Source organism: Lissotriton vulgaris, chromosome 7, assembly GCF_964263255.1.
Source record: "Lissotriton vulgaris chromosome 7, aLisVul1.2, whole genome shotgun sequence".
Lineage (NCBI taxonomy): Eukaryota > Metazoa > Chordata > Amphibia > Caudata > Salamandridae > Lissotriton > Lissotriton vulgaris.
The window spans coordinates 595,410,946-595,431,092 of NC_141695.1; the positions used below are offsets into that span (position 1 = coordinate 595,410,946).

Below are 20,147 nucleotides of genomic sequence, written 5' to 3' on the forward strand. Positions count from 1 at the left end.
CTTGATTGGGGGGGGGGGTTGTTTAGGCGGTCTCCTCCACCCATCTCTAGGCTGCTCCTGGGTTGTCAAAAAGCAGGGGCTTTCCCTGGAAAATGACCTTCAGTTTCACAGGGTACATTAGCATTTATTTAATCTGTATTGCTCTGAGCTTGACCTCCACTGGTGTGGAAGTGCGCCTGTATTGTTGCACTCGAAGAGTGTAATATGTGAATATCTTCACCTTGTTGGACTCCAACAGTACTGTGTGCGCTTCGGGACACCTCCAGGACTCTGTCACTTTCCCGCTGTGAAATCTACTGTCAGGACGGTAAGCTCTTTTTCAGTGGAGGATACTCGGGTCTTGACCTCCATCATGCACTCTGTCACTTTTCGCAGGTTGTGGCTAATAAGGTATACCTCTGCTCCCACCCCATCTATTCGTCCCTCCAGGGCCTCGCAGGATTATTTTATGGCCTGGAGTATGGTTGATGTGCATGGGCTGAGCTGCATTAACTGCTTCTAATGGAAAACAATGATTAATTAAAATTTGGATCAACATTAAGCAACAGAAGACTCCAAAGTGATTATTTGTTGAATGAGTACTGAAAAGGGTTATGGAATGAAGATTACTATTCTTTGAATTTTGAAAAGAAAATTATTGGTGGGTTTTTGCTCTCTACTTTTGCAAATCCTTTGGCACTGGTACAGTCTTCACCTGTCTTTTTAACCGCTAACTCGATTAACATGACGGCTCAAGTCAACGCAGTGTGCATGCACCTCCTGCTTCCACATCCGATGCATGCTGCAAACAATCTTCAAATGGTTGCCTCAGAACATCAAATGGCCCGTCATACATGCGCTTATCACCAGCAGGCTAGATGACGAAAAACTCTCTACGCTGGAATCTCCTACGAACTCCTACAGACTCTAGACCATTCAGAACATCGCTGCAAGACTCCTTCTCGACCCCCACGCCACAACCACATCACACCGCACTTCAGTAATCTTCACTGGCTCCCCATTCATAAACGCAGCCAATTCAATTTTCTCACACACGCATACAAAACCCTACACAACACAAGGCAAGAATACCTGAACAGCCGGATACACTTTCACCAACCCACCAATCACCTACGTAGTACCTCACTCGTACACATTCCCCACATCTGAAAAAGCAAACCTGGGGTTCACTCATTTTCCTACATCTCCCTAAGACATGGAATGACCGCCCTCAACACTTCAGAGCCTCATCCTCCCTTCTTGAGTTCGCAAAGAAGTAGAAGATCTGGCTCTTTGTATAAGCACCTTGTGGACCACACACACACCTACAAACCTGCGAAAGCACCTGGACACCCTCTCAGGTGATTAATGCGCTATGCAAAGCAACATAACATAACAAGGGTGACAAAAGCTGATAATAGGCAAGAGTGCTGGGTCCCGAGAGTCTGCTATGTTCCGACTGGTAGTTGTGCCTCAATCAGGGTAGTCTCTTTTTCCTCTTTGAGAATGGAAGCTTGATCGTGCATCACAAAGGATAACCTTTTGCTGCACATACTCCTACAATTGTGTTTCAACTACCTTCTTTAAGGATCGAGTAACCATTGTGGTAGGATGGAAGTTTTTTGGATCGGTCTCAGGGCAAGATTTTTTCAATAGAGTCACTACGCATGACTGCATCAAAGTTGTTGCAACAATGTCATTCCTGGAGAAACTATGGATGATTTCTTTGATGTATATAGTCCGCTATCTTGTCACTTTATTTATTCTAGGTAGCCAGTAACCTCCCTAAAAAGAGGTAGACTTAAGTATTGCCTTCAATGACATTTCCTGTAAAGCAGTCTTTTAAACAGAGAAAGTGGCCAATCTCTACTCCTTGGCAATCACATTCCAGTTATCCTCCAATATGGCGATTAAGACCAGGATCCATAATTTGATTTATTTTACCACATTAACACTCCTGAATGATATTATACAATTAGCTGGAAGTTCAGGGGACGTTGTCAGGGATTCAGGACTAGCCTTTTCATTCACAACCTAAATAAAGAGCTTTTTGTTCAGTAAAATCGATGTTTATAATATGTGTCTGTAGGCACACATGCTCTGCTTTCTCTTGCATTCAAGTGTCGTGCTCAGACTTTGCAATTTGCTTTTGTTCGAAAAAGTATTTTTGAGTCCCAAAGTAGTGTGTGACTCCTGCCTTAGTTGGCAATGTGCATGGGCACAGACTCCATTGTTAGATTGTTTTTCTTCATCATCTAGTTCGGACGTGTTCTAATAGGAATTCCAGGTGCCGCATTCATGATTTGGGTCCTCACGGATTTCCCTCTATTCCTGCTTCAGGAAAAATGTGTCATTGTATTGATTCCGATATATCCTCAACTCCAACATACTTCGGAGACCGTTGTGTAACATCAGGTCCTCAACCCTTAGGGTGCCCTTCCACAGCTCTGTGCCCTTGATCTTCTGTCTTCAACACCAGAGAATACCTTTGCCTGGTAAGTCATGGAACAAACCCAATTTTGGAATCTCCACAGTGTATGCATTGTTTGCCTCTTCCCAGAGCACAACAACGTTGAGGGTGCTTCTTACCTTTTCTTTTAGTGTAAATATAGGCTCTTCGGTATCGCACATGGACAGGCATTGGGCCCACATCAGGATGCACAGACAATCTGCTGAAGCACCATGTGACCTCTTCAGGGAAGCAGTCCCTCTCTGTGCCAAGAATGCTTCAGCATCCATAAAAGCACCAACATCGAGAGCTTCTTCCACAATTGGATCCGTGACTCTTGAGGGGTCTATTCTCAAGAATCTACAGGAATCCCTTGACAAAAAGCACAAGGGGCTGTTCATTCACTGTAGAACAGAGAAAATAACAGCCAAGATCCCTCCATCAGAGACTGCAGACACGTTGCCAAAGAAGAGGCAATTTACCTTTGTGGGATAACCTCTTTCAGAGACCTTACCAACCCCAAAGAGGCTAAGGACATTGATATTAGTCCTTCTCCTTTTGCTCCCCTCCCTCATCTCCTCCACTACCCCCACCTCTGCCTCCTCCACCACCTCCTCCTTCTCTTCCTCTTCATCTCCTAGATTCCTCTCAGGGGCCACACTCCTATTTAGAGCAGGAGAGCCCATACAGCCCTTCACACGACTATGAGGATACTCTCTACCCTCACCCTAGCGATGACCCATGGAAGGACTACGATACTGACATAAGCAATCTAGATTTAGAGCAAGTGTCTATTATAGCTTCACCCCTGATGATACCACTAGGCCTGGGTGGTAAATTCCGTTCCAGGTGCGGAATTTGGTTAATTTCGCGTTCCGCGGAGAACGCAAAATTACCCAAAATTCTGCATTCCGCAGTTTTGCAGAAGGTTTTGCTTGTTAACGTTCTCAAAATGCGTGTTCGCAAGATATTTCTCTCCGAGCACGCAAACCGCTATCGCGAACAGAAGAAAAGCATCGCGTACAAGCAATTCCGTGTGTTTGCGGAATTTCTGCGTGTTCGCGGAGAATTTTTACCATTTCGCAAATTCCGCCCACCCCTAGATACCACCACATACCATAAGGCAAATACAACGTGAAGCTACCTACCATAGGGTAGATATGTACATCCTACATGAAAAGGAGGATTTCCTCTTCCAAACACTTTCTAAATTAGAGCGATCCTTCCAGATTATTCTTATGCTAAAGGGGATGCTTAAGAAGGCCCCTGATATTTTTGCTAAGCTGGCCAAAGGCATGGTAGTTACATCCTGAGTAGAGAAGTTTACCCCTCGCCATCCGACCCCTTATACATCAAGGGCCAAGTATCCCCCCTGACTCTCTGATGGTGCACACTGCTGGTAAATGGGCCTCTGCGTAAGCCAGAGGTAACTCCCCACCACCTTATAAAAGAGATCTAGTGTATAGCTGCTATAGGGTAGTAGTCAGGGCAGCTACATGCTGGCAGAATACCAGTTCTGTAGGCCTTGTTGCAAGGTATGGTGGGGCTCAGTTGTATGAATTGGAGGAACTCACCCAACAACTTTTTTAGCAGTTCAGGAGGGGCAAGGAACTTGTGACGGAAGGAAAGAGCATTTCCAACGTCACTATACGCAGCACTCTTGATGTTGCCGATATCAGGGGAGTGAACAACTCTGGCATACTCCACCGTCAATCTTGCCTTCACATATCCAACTTCTAGCAAGAGGTCCTTCAGCAGCTTATCAACCTGTAGTTCGTTGGCGAATATCTCTTTAGGCTGCAGGTTGATGAGACGCTGAAAAAAATTAAAAAGGATACCAACATCATAAAGTGCATGGGTGCCTTGGAGACGCCATTCACCAGAGTGTTCATTCGCAACAGTACGGGGGGATCCAAGAACACCTCTCCCCACCAGGCTTAATCATAGCAGAGGCAGGGGCAAACCTACCATCATCAATGGAGTAGAGGCTCTACACAGTGATCTTTCAGGGGCAATACTTCTAACAAGGGAAGAGGTAGTGGAGCCCCTGACAAGGGCAGCCTCTACTTCCAAGCACTGACTTTCCCCCTCTTAAACCCCCCTCGATCATACAACAGCTGTTGGGGGAGGAGGGGGGGGGGGAGACTTCATAATTACCACCCACGACTGGAGGAAATCACCTCAAACAGATAGGTCCTTGCGGGGTTATTGTTTAGAACACATCTCAACTCTACCAAGCATCCCACCCCATACACACACCCAAATCCCAGAATACCTTGAGCTTCTTAATAGAGGGTTTAAGATGCCCCATCTCAAAACTGCCATAGAACTAGTGCCTCCATAACACCAAGGCAGAGGGGTTTACTCCCTATAAGTTCGAGGCATGTGGGCTGCTGAATTCATATCTGTGCATAGATCGCCACCTAGTGTTGGGTCCGGATGATTGCACATTGTTGTCCTGGAAGAGTCTTCGAAGTATCACGAGATAGGTGGCTCCTCCCCTGGACTACAGTGCGCATGGGCATCGCCTCCATCCCCAGATTGTTTTTTTCCGCCATTGGGTTCGGATGTGTTTCGGTTCCCTCTGTCGGAACCGATAGTTGTTCAACTTCTACTCGAGACCAAAAGGTCTTTAGGCTGGGCGTCGGTATAGTTGCGTTCGGGTTTCTTCCTGACTCTCAGCCCCGATCTCTTGCTGCCCTTCCACGTGCTTTCGGCGCGGACGGGCCTACACTACACTCTTGCTATGGAGCGGACTCCGTTTAAGAAGTGCCCGGTGTGTAACTCTAAATACTCACACCTCGATGTGCACCCGGTGTGCAATACCTGCTTGTCACCGGATCACCGCGAAGACGCCTGCATGGCGTGCTCGAAGTTCCGGAGCAAGAAGACTTTAAAGATTCGTCGAGCCCATAGGCTCCAGGCTAAGTTATCAGCTGCGGCGCCCCCACCAGATGACATTTTTCAAGAATCTGTCGAGGACGAAGACAACGTGCAAGGTTCGGACTCTAATCCCGCATCCGAAGGGGAGACCTACGACGCGGGTGAGGAGAACTTTGCCGAAGTCACCGACGAGGTAGGGGACGACTATCAGGCTTTTACCACGATGGGAGATAGCTCGGAGGAGGAGCATCCCCAAACTGACTCAGGGGTTAGTCCCCTTCATACGGCCCAGGTCGAGGGATCGCCTTCGGGCCTTACCCAAGATCTGACTGAGTCCTACGTCCCCGCCTTTGGGCCCGGTCACGGACATTTGTGAACCATCGCTTACTTCGAAGAAAACGAAAGTGAAGCCGACTGGTCCCGCACCCTCGGATGCGAAACCGAAAGCGAAAGTTGAGATGGTCAAGAAGGTTCTGGAGGCGTCAACTTCCAAGAAAGTCAAAATGGCCGACTCTAAGAGCCACGCCAAAATGGCCGACCCGAAGCCCTCGGTGCCGAAGGCGAAATCGTCCGACGCGTCTGCGTCGGCTTCGAAAGGGGTCGCGGACCCGAAAAAGGCTCCGAGGAAGCGTCAGGGCGACGACGCTCATGGCCATGGGGCGTCGGCTCCGAAGAAGGTGGCTGCCGGCGATCAGGCTCTCGACGACGGGGGGTCGCTCGGACCGGTCAAGCCCTCTCCGGCCTTAACGATGAAGGTAGCGGAATCCCTGCAGCGGATCCGAAAGGACAGTGTGGTTCCCGCTCAGGACGCTGTGGCGCTTAAGCTCCCGCCTAAGCCTGCGAAGGGGCAAACGCCTATTCGTTTCACCCTACCACCCAAGACGGCGCCGAAGGCCTTCGCGTCGACACAGGGCGGACACTCGAAGGAGGTACTGACGCCGAAAGCTACCTTGGTGGCGTCGAAGCTTCGGCTCCAGCCGCTTGCTGAGGAAGAACGTCGTGAGGTAATCATCGACGCCAACACCGGAAAACTGTCTCTCCTCAAGAGGAAGATCACGACGGAGCCGGCGTTGGAGCATTTCAAGATCCCTCTCAAAAACAAAAGGGACTCTGCAGACTCTTCGACTCTGGTGGAACCTGTGTCCCCACAAGCCCTGGGACTCTCGCCAACGCATTCCCCCGCAGGCGATGTGGACGAAGACGATGCCGAGTACACCTATCCGGCGTACTCGGATCCGGAGGAGGAGCGTGCCCCTTGGTCCGCCGGAGGCGACACGGAGGACCCGCAATCGGGTCAGGACACGCAACTCTTTGCGGCCAAGACGTCCCCGACGGAGGACTCGGCAGCCTTTAATGCTCTGATCGAGCGAGCTGCGGCTAACCACGACGTTGAGCTGCACTCGGACCCCGTGGATGTGGACTTCTTATTCGACACCTTCTCTGTGGCTGAGAAGACAGTCAAGACGCTGCCGATGCTCAAAGGTGTGCTTAAACATGCAACGGAAGTCTTCAGGGAGCCCACACGGGCGCGTGTGGTCAACCCTCGAATCGACAGGAAATATAAGGCGGCGCCGACGGATCCTACCTATATCCGGGGACACTTGCCATTAGACTCCTTGGTTGTTTCCAACGCTCGGAAGAGGGCGAACTCTCAGACTACTGGTGACGCTCCTCCCCCAGACAAAGAGTCCAAGATCTTCGAGGCCTCAGGCAAACGGATTGCTGCACAGGCAGCTAATATCTGGAGAATTTCTAACACCCAAGCCCTGCTTGCACGTTATGATAGGGCCCATTATGACACCTTAGAGGCCATACTGCAACACTTGCCTGACCAATACAAGGAGGCAGGGGAGATGCTGATTCAAGAAGGCAAACTCATTACGAATGCCTCCATCAAATGTGCACTAGACTTGGCAGAAACTGCCTCCAGGGCTATCAACACCAGTGTGTTGCTTAGACGCCATGCCTGGCTTCGAATTTCAGGGTTCAAACCCGACATCCAAACTACGATACTGAATCAAACGGTGAACCCTGACCACCTGTTTGGACCTGAGGTGGATGCCACCCTGGAAAAAATGAAAAAAGATACGGAAACTGCCAAATCAATGGGGGCTTTACAAAGTCAGCAGTTTCGGAGTGGTTCCTTTCGCCGCTCAAACTCCAGAGGCACCACAAGGGGCAGGCATCCCAATCCACACAGTATTACAAAAGTAACACCCAGACCCCGTACAACAACAAAGGTAGAGGTGGTTACAGAGGCAATAATGTCAAGGGCAGGGGACGTGGAAACAATAGCTCCAGGTCCACCACCACCAACAAGCAGTGACGTCTTGTCACTGCCCCCCGACCATACAACACCGGTTGGGGGGAGACTCCAGCAGTTCCTGCCGGCGTGGAAGAACATCACCACGGACAGGTGGGTGAGGTCCCTTATCCAGTACGGGTACTGTCTAGAGCTTACTTCCATTCCACCGGACATACCCCCAAGAAGCCGTCCTATGTCAGGCGAGCATTTGACCTTGTTGCAGCAGGAGGTTCTAGTCATGCTGCAAAAAGGGGCAATAGAGCTCGTTCCTTTGCGAGAGCGGGGAACAGGGGTTTACTCCCTGTACTTCCTGATTCCCAAGAAGGACGGATCCCTCGGGCCCATCCTGGACCTCAGGCCCCTAAACTGGTACATACTCTCGGAGCACTTCCATATGCTCACGTTGCAGCAAGTGCTTCCCCTGCTTCAGCAAGGGGATTTTCTGGCTACGCTGGATCTGAAAGATGCCTATTTTCATATCCCCCTGCATCCTTCCCACAGAAAGTATCTCAGATTCACGATCTTAGACCAGCATTACCAGTTCAAGGTCCTGCCGTTCGGAGTCACCACGGCACCAAGGGTATTTACGAAGTGCCTAGCGACTGTGGCGGCGCATCTCCGTCGCCAACACGTCCACGTCTTTCCTTACCTGGACGACTGGCTCATTCAGGCAAGGACGGAACAACAGTGCGTAGACCATGTGTCACGCACCATTCATCTCCTGCACGATCTGGGTTTCTCTCTGAACTACCCCAAGTCCCATCTCCAGCCCGCCCACGTGCGACAGTATCTGGGCGCGACAATCAACACTCTGGCAGCCACTGCGCAGCCAAATTCAGTGAGAATCGCCAGTATCCAGGCGCTGATCCAACGATTCAGACCCCAGCACTCGCTTCCAGCGAAGGTGTTCATGCAGTTGATAGGCATGATGGCCTCCTGCATCTCCATTGTCCCGCACGCGAGACTACACATGCGTCCGCTTCAGGAGTGCCTAGCACGTCAGTGGACTCAGGCTCATGGGCAACTGACAGACCTAGTGTTGGTGAGCGGTCGGGCATACAACTCTCTGCATTGGTGGAATCCACAAAACCTTTGCAAAGGCCGACCATTCCAAGAGCCTGTCCCACAGATTGTCCTGACTACGGACGCTTCTCTCCAGGGTTGGGGAGCGCATGTACTCCACTACACGGTGCAGGGACTATGGACACTACAGCAAAGGAAGATGCACATCAATGTGTTGGAACTGATGGCAATCTTCATGGCCTTAAAGGCGTTCAAAGTACATCTGTGCAACAAGGTCATGTTGATCCGGACGGACAACATGACGGCCATGTACTACATCCAGAAGCAGGGAGGCACACACTCTCCACAGCTGTCTCATCTGGCTCAGAGCATGTGGAAGTGGGCCATTCAGAGGAACATCTTCCTCATGGCAGAGCATCTCCCGGGCAAGGACAATCAAATGGCGGATCTGCTCAGCAGGCACAGCCATCAGATGCACGAGTGGGAGATACATCCATCAGTACTCCAACCGTACTTCCAAAGGTGGGGTCATCCAGAGATAGACCTATTTGCCACAAAGGAGAACGCAAAATGCCGAAACTTCGCCGCCAGGTTCCCACACCCGCAATCACAGGGCAATGCGATGTGGATGAACTGGTCAGGCAGATTTGCGTACGCTTTTCCCCCAGCACCTCTGATACAGCTGGTGGCACGCAAGCTCCGGCAGCACTCGATGACGCTCATCCTGGTTGCTCCGACGTGGGCTCGCCAACCATGGTACACCACGTTTCTGGAACTCTCCGTGGTACCGCATCAGAGGCTTCATCTCACTCCCAGCCTTCTGACGCAGAGCCATGGCGACATTCAGCACCCAGATCCGCAACAGCTCAACCTGGCGATCTGGCTCCTGAAGTCCTAGAGTTTGGCTACCTCAATCTTCCCCCCGATTGTATGGACATCATTCGGGAGGCAAGGAAGCCCACTACTAGACCTTGTTATGCGGCTAAATGGAAGAGGTTTGTCATCTACTGTGCTAACCACAATATTGACCCGCTAGATGCTTCCATTCAGAATATCATCTGTTACCTTTTCCACCTGTATCAATGCAATCTAGCGTACTCTTCCATCCGTATTCACCTGTCTGCTATGGCAGCATACCTCCAGAATAGGCAGCACCTGTCACTCTTTAAGGTCCCTGCTATCAAGGCCTTTCTGGAAGGACTCAAAAGGGTCATTCCACCAAGGACCCCACCAGCTCCAGAATGGAACCTCAATGTGGTTCTTACAAGGCTGATGGGTCCTCCCTTTGAGCCACTGCACTCTTGTGAGCTTCAGTTTCTGACTTGGAAGGTTGCGTTCTTAGTAGCGATTACATCGCTTAGGAGGGTTAGCGAGCTGCAGGCGCTCACCATCCAAGAACCTTTCTTCCAGGTGCATGCTAACAGGGTGGTGCTCCGCACTAACCCTAAATTCCTACCCAAGGTGGTATCACAATTCCACATTAACCAGACGATCGAATTGCCAGTGTTTTTCCAAAACCCAGAGACGCTGGCGGAGCGCATGCTCCACACCCTTGATGTTAAGAGGGCCTTGATGTATTACGTAGACAGGACGAAAGATTTTCGCAAAACCAAACAACCTTTTGTTGCTTTTGCTACTCACCACAAGGGAAACACAATCTCCAAAGCGGGGATTGCTAGGTGGATAGAAAAGTGCATCCAGATCTGTTACGCTAAAGCTAAACGCACTCTCACTATCCCACCGAGGGCCCACTCCACCAGGAAGTTGGGGGCCTCTATGGCTTTCCTAGGTAACATTCCCTTGGAAGATATCTGTAGAGCAGCCACATGGTCTACCACACATACTTTCACTAAACACTACTGTGTAGACGTACATTCCAAACAGCAGGCAGCTGTTGGTCAGGCTGTTCTAAAAACGCTTTTTCAGACTGCTGCAGCTGGCACGGGCGGCCGCCGTTAATGGAGGGACTGCTATGTATTCTATGCACAGATATGAATTCAGCAGCCCACATGCCTCGAACTGCAAATGCTACTTACCAGTATGCATCTGTTCTTGGCATGTAGGGCTGCTGACATTCATATCGCCCACCCTCCTCCCCGGCGCCTGTAGCAGCTGCAGATTTTTATCATATACATACATATGCTCATAGCATGGTCATCACTCACATTCTTCACTCCATCTCTGCCAATGGCTAAAAACAATCTGGGGATGGAGGCGATGCCCATGCGCACTGTAGTCCAGGGGAGGAGCCACCTATCTCGTGATACTTCGAAGACTCTTCCAGGACAACAATGTGCAATCATCCGGACCCAACACTAGGTGGCGATCTATGCACAGATATGAATGTCAGCAGCCCTACATGCCAAGAACAGATGCATACTGGTAAGTAGCATTTGCATTCCTCATTCCAAAGAAGGGTGACACATTCAGACCAGTCCTCGATCTCCAGCCCCTCAACAGGTACATGCTGTTGGAAAACTTTCATTTGACAACCCACGGAACGTTATCTCAGTGCTGCAGCAAATAACTTCATGACAGTCCTAGATCTGAAGGTTGCTTATTTCCACATCCCAATCCAGCCAGCTAACTAGTGATTCTTTCGATTCGTGGTAAGTGGACAACACTACCACTTTAAGGTGCTAATCTTTGGGGTTACCAAATCCCCATGGGTGTTCACAAAATGCCTACCAGTTGTAGCCACCTACCTCAGAAGGGTATGCATATATGTCTTTCCTTGCCTAGAGGATTGGCTGATCAATAGTGTAGCCAACAGCAGTGCCGATCACACTCTCTTGTGACCATCTCCTTGCTTCACAGCTTGAAGTTTACTATAAACGCATCCAATTAGCATCTTCAGCCCATACAACATCCCCCTTTTCTAGGGTCAATCCTCAGTGCCATTGAGCAAGGCATAGGCCATCCAAAAAAAATACAAGCTTTCCAACGGCATCTACCTGTTTTTCAGCCAAATCTTTGTCTTCCAATCAGAACAGGGATGCACCTCTGATCGCCATGGTTCCCAGTGCCAGACTCCACATTGCCCCACAATATTCAGGAGCAGAGGGGCATATACAGGACCTAGTGTTGGTAAGAGAAAGTACTCCTTGCTTTCTACAGTGGTGGAACAACAACAGTCTTCTGGAGAGCAGGACCCCATTCCACAACTGGCCATCACCATGGATGAATTCTTTATTGGCTATGGGGCAAATTTCCACACAATGACAGTCTTCAAAGCCTTCTTTCAGAGCAGTCAGGGCAAGGAAGTGCTGATTAACATACAACATGACTACCATGTATTGCGTGCAGATACAGAGCACCTCCTATGGGGTACCTCCCAGGAGTAGACAACAACTGTGCTGACTTATTCAGCAGGACACTTCGAAACGTCCATGAGTGGGAGCACACCCACAAGTCTCACTTCCCTACTTCCAACATTGGGGGTTCCTGCAAATAGGCTCATTCTTCACTCACAAAATCCACACAAACAGTCCCTGGGCAATGCATTATGGGTGAACTGCTCAGGTATATTTGCCTAAGCTTTTCACCCTCTCCTCCTGCATGTGGTAAGGAAGCTATACAAACTTCCCTCATCCTGGCGACACTCAAGTTGACTGACGACCATGGTTTTCTTTCCTCCTCAAAATGTCTATTACTCCTCACAAGAGTCTCCCCAACAGGTCAAACTTTCTCTTGCAGGAACAGGGAAAGATCAGACACCCAAACTTCAGGCAACTCAATCTAACAATTTGGCACCTAAAGTCTTAAACTGCAAATATTTAAATCGTCCACAGTCGTATATGGACATCCGAAAAGAAGCCTGAGACCTACTACTAGAGCTTGTGATGCAGTAACACGTAAAAAAGTGTATTCACCACTATAATTCTTAGCACTTGGACCCCTTAAAGCAATTGTTCTCGACATTGTGTGTTATTTGCTTCACCACCCGATGTAAGGGTTAGCATATACTTCCATACATACACTTACGTCTTGCAGCTATTGTTGCATACAAGCAGAATAGAGAACATTATTCCCTGTTTAGAATTACAGTAATTATAATCTTCAACGAAGGCCTTAAGAGGTTTATCCCACCCATAGTCCCACCTGCTCCTCTCTGGAACAATAATACAGTTCTCCCAAGATCAATGGGTTTCACATTCAAGCCACTACATTCTTGTCCTTTGTAATTTCTCTCCTGTAAAGTAGCTTTCCTCTTAACTATTATCTTGCTAAGGTGCACAAGTGAGATGCAGGCTCTCACTTTACAACAGGATTCATGCAAATAGGTGTGCTCTTAGAACCGACCCTAAATGTCTCCCCAAGACAGTTTCTCCTTTCCTCCTCAACCAAATAATTGATCTACCAGCCTTTTTTCTCAATAAGACTCCGTCGCTGAAAGGGCTCTAATGTACTACACTAACAGATTTAAATCTTTTTAAAAACTTGACAGCTTTGTCGCTTTGGGTAAACCATATAAAGGTCACTCAACATTAAAATCTGGCATGGCTAGATGGATTGTTAACTGTAACCAAACATGATACCTTAAACCAAAGGGATTCTCCCCACTCCTTGTAGGCTACACTCTACTAGGAAGAAGGGGACAGCCATGGCCCTTTTTGGGAATATTCCCATAGCTTACATTTGTAAAGCAGCTACATGGCATGGATAACCCCACACACTAAAGTGAAGCATTGTTGTGTGGATATTCTCACCAGTCAACAGGTTAGAAATGGACAAACAGGACTAAGAACTTTTTTTAGACCTCTGCTCCATCTGCTGACAAGCCACTATTTTGGGGAGTACTACTTTACAGTCTATGCAGAGCATATGTATCTACAGCCACACATGTTATGATTGGAAAATGTTACTTACTATGTAAGCAGCTATTTGTAACTTGCAGCGCGGTAGCTCCACATGCACCCACCCTTCTCCCCAAAGTCAGTGTCTTGTTGCACACCTCTGTAACTTTAACATTTATTACTATAATACATAATTTGCATGGTCACCATATTCGCAGTGATCACCAATCTATACTTGTGCTTCCCCGCTGTGTGAAAAAACAATCTAATAATAGTCTGTGCCCATGCGCCTTGTCGAATAATGGAAGATTCACACGCTACCTCATGTCTCGAAAAGACATCTTTGAACAAAAACAACTTGCACAACACTAAAGGGCTGGAGTATGCAGACCAAGTGTATCTACCGCACTACAAGCTACGAATAAATGGTAACGGGCAGTAACCTTTTCCTTGTAGAATTCCAAAAAGATATTCTACCATGTTATCTTGTGTTTTTTCTATTTCTTGACCTACAAAAATATTGTGTCCAGAATATCGATTACCAATATATTGTTGCGAAAGTATTTACAGGTCAATAGAGATTTACCACTCTGTACTGTACTTTTAAGGGTATGTGGAGTTCAGAATAGTGAATGTACATATATGTGGATTAAAGAATAGTACATCTATACTTGCCTAGATATGAATACCTTAACAATGTAATGATAGTCTGTATTCTTTTGTAGTTTGATATAAAAATGTGTTAGGCTTACAACAATCTGAATGGCCACGTTATAGATTTCCATAATAGTCTTTTTCAGTTTTTGTGTCTAACTTTTTTGTTATTGCAATACTCTGTGTTCCCTTCTTCACTCTACAGTGTTGAATTTCTAAGTGAAACATGCTTGTGATTTACCCTTCTTGTTTTACAAAAGTAATTTAAAGATTGTTGTATCATTTGCCCATAGATAGAGGTCAGTCATATTACGATGTTCCCTATGAATAACTTGTGCCAATTTTGCATCATATAGTCTTTTATAATTCAAAAATGTGTTATATAAAGCTTGCAACATGTGTACCCTGACGGAAATGTTTTTAATAAAATGGTGGTGCGAACAAACCACCGGTGTTTGGTGTGTAGGCACAGCAGGAGTACTCTGTCCAAAATGTGCCCTTTCTCGTACGAAAGGAAGCAGAGTTCTGCTGGAAATCAAACTCTCCGAAGTCCGACACAAGATTTAGAACTGTCTCATCCAAGGGATCTTCAAACCATGAAATAAAATGGGCTTGATAGCAGTTTCACATTAAGCAGGATAAGGGGTAGGCAAACATTGGGTAAGCCATTTTCAAATCTGAGTGATAAATGAGAAGGCCACATATGGACTCCCTATCCGATATGTGGAAACATAACCATTATGATGAAAGAGGTATACAAAAAAATATTCTTTAGGAAGGCACTAAACAGTAATAAGGGTTTTAAAAAGTTCAAAGTGGTATTAGATTTACATCTAATCTTCTGGAAGGTACCAAGTTTACAAATATGAGAACCAGCTAAATTGTGGCACTCTATTAGATATTTAGATGTAACTCAAATATCACTATACAGTTTTGAATAATTATTGGTGTCTGGTGCCTTCCATAGGGTTTGATTTTTATTCTAAGTATCGAGGCTACAGACTTTCCACAGAAGGGAAGCCCCTCCAAATACAAATCATCGACTTAAAACCCTATCTTCTATCTGGAGAATACATTTCTTCTAGCAGAGTAGAACAAGATCCTAGAAGAATGATTGGTGCTCCATGTTGCACAGAAAGGCTGTGCCTTGAAGTTCAAGGCACCGTTCACTACTCTTCCCACCGAAGAAGTGGTCTCAATGCCACAAGACTCATCTAAAAGACAAAGCCAAACTATTGTTGCAGAAGCAGGCAGTGGTACTTGCTCCTAATACCAGGAAGGCAAGTGTGGTTATTCATGATACTTCCTGGCAAGAGGGAACGCTATGAGTGAAGAATGGGTCTCTTTCACTGTCTTTGAAAGCTCAAGGCTGCATGCGAATAGAAAAAGGGGAAATTTCAGAATGCTACCTCTTCACCAGAATCCTCTCCCAACTCCATTAAGTGGCACTGGATGCACACAATTTATCGTAATGCAGCATATTTTCGGGTTCCAATTGCAACCATATATTGAACATTTTTCACCTTTGTAGAGAGTTTAGTTATTCGGCCTCAATGGAATCCCATACGCCTTGCGACGATGGCAGCACTTCTCATGAAGTAGCATCACAACCTGCAGTGAGAACCCTGGCTGGTGCCGGCAGTGCCATCCCACTCTGCACATTCATCTGAACACGTTCCAGATATGTAGGCGCACTGCAGGCTTCTGTGACTCTTTGAGCATAAATCTGCGCGGCACCTTTTTTTGACTTGTTTTTAATTAATGCAGCAGGCTCTCTCGCCAAACAGGTCTTCTCGTATTCAGTTCCATAGGCAACCATGCACAGGTTCTCATCATCTTTTTAGTGTCCCACTCCAGTCGCTCATATATGTACACACGACACACACACATTCTCTCTGTCTCTCTTTGTAGGTGGCCTCCTCCTTTTTATCTGTGGCCCAGTGTGTAAGCGGACAGATTTTCTTCTGGCCAAACTGATTTGCCATTTTTTCTACTTATGCCATTACCAATTAAATAACATGATTTTGTCACAAAAATATTCTTTCTTTTGAATTCGAAAAGTGGAGAAAATATAGACTAAAGTAAAATAATGCGTACACTTTTTTGTCTTGTTTGCCCTGATTCAAATACTAATGTCTCATTTCCACATTACAATAAGGAGCAAAATAGTACAAATGTATTACCACCAATGTCACGTTTCTTTATTATTGCACCAGGCTGGTCGGGTGTTCCCGATGTTCGCATTACCGTTGATAATACTGCTCCCAAATGATTACAAGGAATATTTCACAATTGAGATATGCTCTTTGCCAACCAGATCTCCTAGTAACTCAAACTCTCTGGAATGCCCTGCCTGCTGAGCTCGGAGCCGGGTTCGCTCCGCACAGTCAGGTTGGTGCTCAAACCCCACGTTTTCTAGCATGACATAGAGCATACCTCATAACACTCCCACTCTCGTGCAAATCTCTAGAGTATGCAATATACTCTCCTGATAGAACCTCTCTTTGAACTTGGTCTCATCTCACTAAACCCTACTTGCCCCCATGGGACTTTGGTCACTACCTTTCTTCTGCCTGCGATGGCTAATTAAAAATAGCCAAACTTGAGTTAATTGAAACTTCTCCCAAAAGGCCATTGTTTACATATGTTCGTTTGGCCCATTAAAGAACAATATCTGAACTGTTGTTCTTTGTCAAGTGCACCGACATCTGTTTTAAGGTATACTTTGCGCTTATTTAGGTCACAGTCCAAGTGCTGTATGCCAGTGTTGTTTTGCCTGTTTTCATTTAAAAACTCCAGTAAACATGTTTTTAAAAAGGCATTTATACACTGTGCAAAAAGCATCTATGTGGCATTTTCCAAAAGCGAACCTAGCCTAAAGACTTTGTAGGTCAGTATAGGGTCAAAGGCAAGCATAAAGTCCATGAGTGACTGGAGGTAGCTGCTGCGAATTGATAATGCATTTTGTATTGTAGCATTCTTTAAAGAGGTGAATCTTCAACTCTTTCCTAACTTGGAGCATCGTTTGTTCTGTGCGGATATATATGGGGCTGTTGTTTTAGATCCTGGGTGCATAAGAGGAAAAAGCCGTTGCCTTGCTTTTTCTTTTCACACTTTTTCTACAGTCTGCACTTCAGAGATGGTGAGCTTGTCTACTGGATAAGCGGGAGTGCTGGTTATGATGGCTTTGTAAATAATGACACTGGTTTTGAAGATTGTGCGCGCTGACAGGGAGCCAATGGAGTTCCTTCAGTATGGGGGTAATGTGATCACATTTCTTTAGTCCTGTAAGAGATATGCTGCAGTGTTTAGGATGTTTTTAAGGGGTGCCACTGTGGAGTCTGGGATGCCATGTAGCTGGGTGTTACCACCTTCCAGGTGCTAACATATGAGGGCTTGTACAGCAGTATTGAAGTCGCTTTCTGGAAGATATTTTTTCAGTTTTCTTGAAAGAGGGAGCTGGTACCAGGCCATTTTTGTTTTTTGGCAGTGTAGTCCTTGAGGGCGAGGTTGGTATTCAGGGTGAATTTAAGTGACTTGGCATACAGTAAAAGTTGGGGTGCGAAGCCATCAAGATTCATGTCACTTAGCGAGATTTACACTGTTTCTTGTTTATGGTTTTTGTCCAATAGCAGACATTCTAATTTGGTTGGGTTGGGTTATAGTGCGTGCTGGATATATAGGTCTGAATGATGTGGAGACCTGTGCTTGAGCCACTTAATGTCTGAATCAGAGGATACTTTCAAGTGGGCTTTTTTGTGCTATCAGCCTGGTGGTGAATCTTTATGCTCTGACAGGTGAGTAGAGCACCAAGCGGCTCCATGCTGAGGCTGAAGGTGACAGGTGATTTTTTTTTGGAAGCTTGCGGCTCTCAACAGGTGATAGGGATGATTTGGACCCAGGAGGTGCCCATGTGAACAAACTGGTGTTGGTTGGAAAGGTATGAGTACAACCAGTGAATGACCTTTCTGGTGAATCCCATTTAAGACTCAAGCATGTGTATTGTGGTTGATTGTGTTAAAGGCAACTGGCAGGTCCAGTAATATTAGGAGCAGGGTGTCATCTTCACTTGTGAACAATAAGGCATTGTCTACTATGTGTGAGGCAGCCGTCTCCATGCTGCAGCATGATTTAAATGCAGACTGGTATTCGTTCAGAATGGTTAGCATGAATGTGCTTTTGGAGTTGAACATAGACTTCTTTTTAAATGATCTTGCAGATGAATAACAGTTGAATGATAGGCCGGGAATTGCCAGGGTCAATCGAGTTTAGTGTAGGTTTCCTTGGGAGTGGGAGGATCTGGCATGTCTTGAGAGATTCTGGGAAGATGCCTTGCATGAGGGGGCATTGACAATGGGGAGTAGGGATGAAAAGAGCGTCCCTAAAGAGAGGTCTGATGAAATGGCGATGGTCAGACCTCCTCTTTATGCGAAGCGACTTTGAGGGAGTTTAATATGTCAGCGAAATCTGCAAGAGATAGGATTTTGAAGGATGACCATTGCCAGTTATAATATGAAGGGTGTGGCATACGAAATGCAGCAGCTAATACATATTCTGATTGTGTGTGATGTAATTTTTGTTGCTCAGACTACCTGCCCATCCTTTGTTCACTCACTCTTTCCGCTCAATATCTCCAGACATAACGGATGTGGTTGCTACGCTCTGCCTCTTGGTTTCTCTAAACATTATTTCTGGTAGAAATGCACCTGCTCCTAAATAACTCTGAATGCAGATAAAATTTAAAAAAAGAGATACGCAACACAGTAACAGTTCACAGTAACAGTTCACTTTTGCAAACCGAACTCCGCTACTCCTCCAAAGGCTTGTTGATTGTATTTTTGTCTTTGACTATGTACAACCCTGTGCTGTCTTTAGCCTAAGCTTATTCTATAAAAATGAACCCCCAATTATATCTCCAAACTCTTGCCTGGGTCCTGCTATTTTAATTCTTTCTAAAAATCTGCAAAGTCTACCCTCTAGGCACGACTGATGAAAGGATGTTTGCAACCGCAGGTAAAGTGATCATTGCTTTTCCTCATTCTTGGCATTGGGGTCACATTTGTTGCTTGTAGGAACACTTTAGGTTCTCCGCGCTTGTGGTGTCTGCCTTATTTTGACTTGCTCAAGACACAACTGTGTCCAGTTCTGTTTCCATACTATGAAGGTGCAACAGTGGTGAAGAGATCCTTATAGAAGGGCTCACTTTGTAGTGCAGGCCATGACGCAGACCTCTTTGTTTTTGGCAGTTACGTCCCAAGGGATCGGAGCTTGCAGTCCGAAACAGTCCACTATAAACGAGGAGTGTGTCAACAGTTCTGCCTTCCCTCCCACACTGTGGACCCGTCGGAGTGGCTGGAAGAAGAGGTAAACAAAACCAAATATTAATATCAAACTACACAACAGGACTCATTGCTTAACCTCCTCAGGTTGGGCATGGCTTTCCACTAGAAATCAAAGGGTGCTAGGTAGAATTGGTGAATGAGACAGAAAGATCTTTAAATCAGGTAGACCTCAAAGGCCTCTATCACACAGGTGGGTCCCAGGAGGTTTAGAGACCGGAGAGGGTTAACTCCACTCTTTCATACATGCTTCACCAAAAAGAAGCCTATGAGTCTGTAGATGGTTGCTGTCGTAGCTGGAGATCTAGCTATGGTGGAACATCCCTTTAAAAGGACGATTCCCTTCACCTACCATAGGTGGCGTGCTTCATCATTGGGAGCCACCTCGTACCTCGATGCCTAGTCACGTTACAAGCTACAACCCCCTTACTGAGAGGGAGGAGCTTAGGGATGTTTTATTGTTAAAAGAGGTATACTAAATACCAAAATGATGAGATGAGCTAGGGGTAGTGAGTGTAGCAGAGCATATTTTAAGTAAGAATTAAAACTAGCTATAAAGTACGCAAAATCCTTTATTCAAGTGTCCCTGGGCCAGGATTAAAAACTGGGTATTGAGGGAAGAAATTATACCCGCTTTTATTCTCAAAAAAGGGTTGACATGTTTCAGCCTATTAACCCTTGGCAGAGGTGTTGCGGCTTTTTTCAGGACCTAAAAAAAG

General features: G+C 46.6%; 1 protein-coding gene across 4 annotated transcripts in view; it reads left to right on the forward strand.

Annotated features, from left to right (window-relative positions):
- RNF157 (ring finger protein 157) overlaps window positions 1-20,147 on the forward strand; it is a 548,807-nt gene that overhangs the window by 175,041 nt on the left and 353,619 nt on the right. For all 4 annotated transcript variants that reach the window (XM_086930701.1, XM_086930704.1, XM_086930702.1 and 1 more), the window contains exon 5: window positions 19,336-19,453. In XM_086930701.1, coding sequence (XP_086786827.1) covers window positions 19,336-19,453 — 118 coding nt within the window. The remainder of the gene's footprint in view (window positions 1-19,335; window positions 19,454-20,147) is intronic.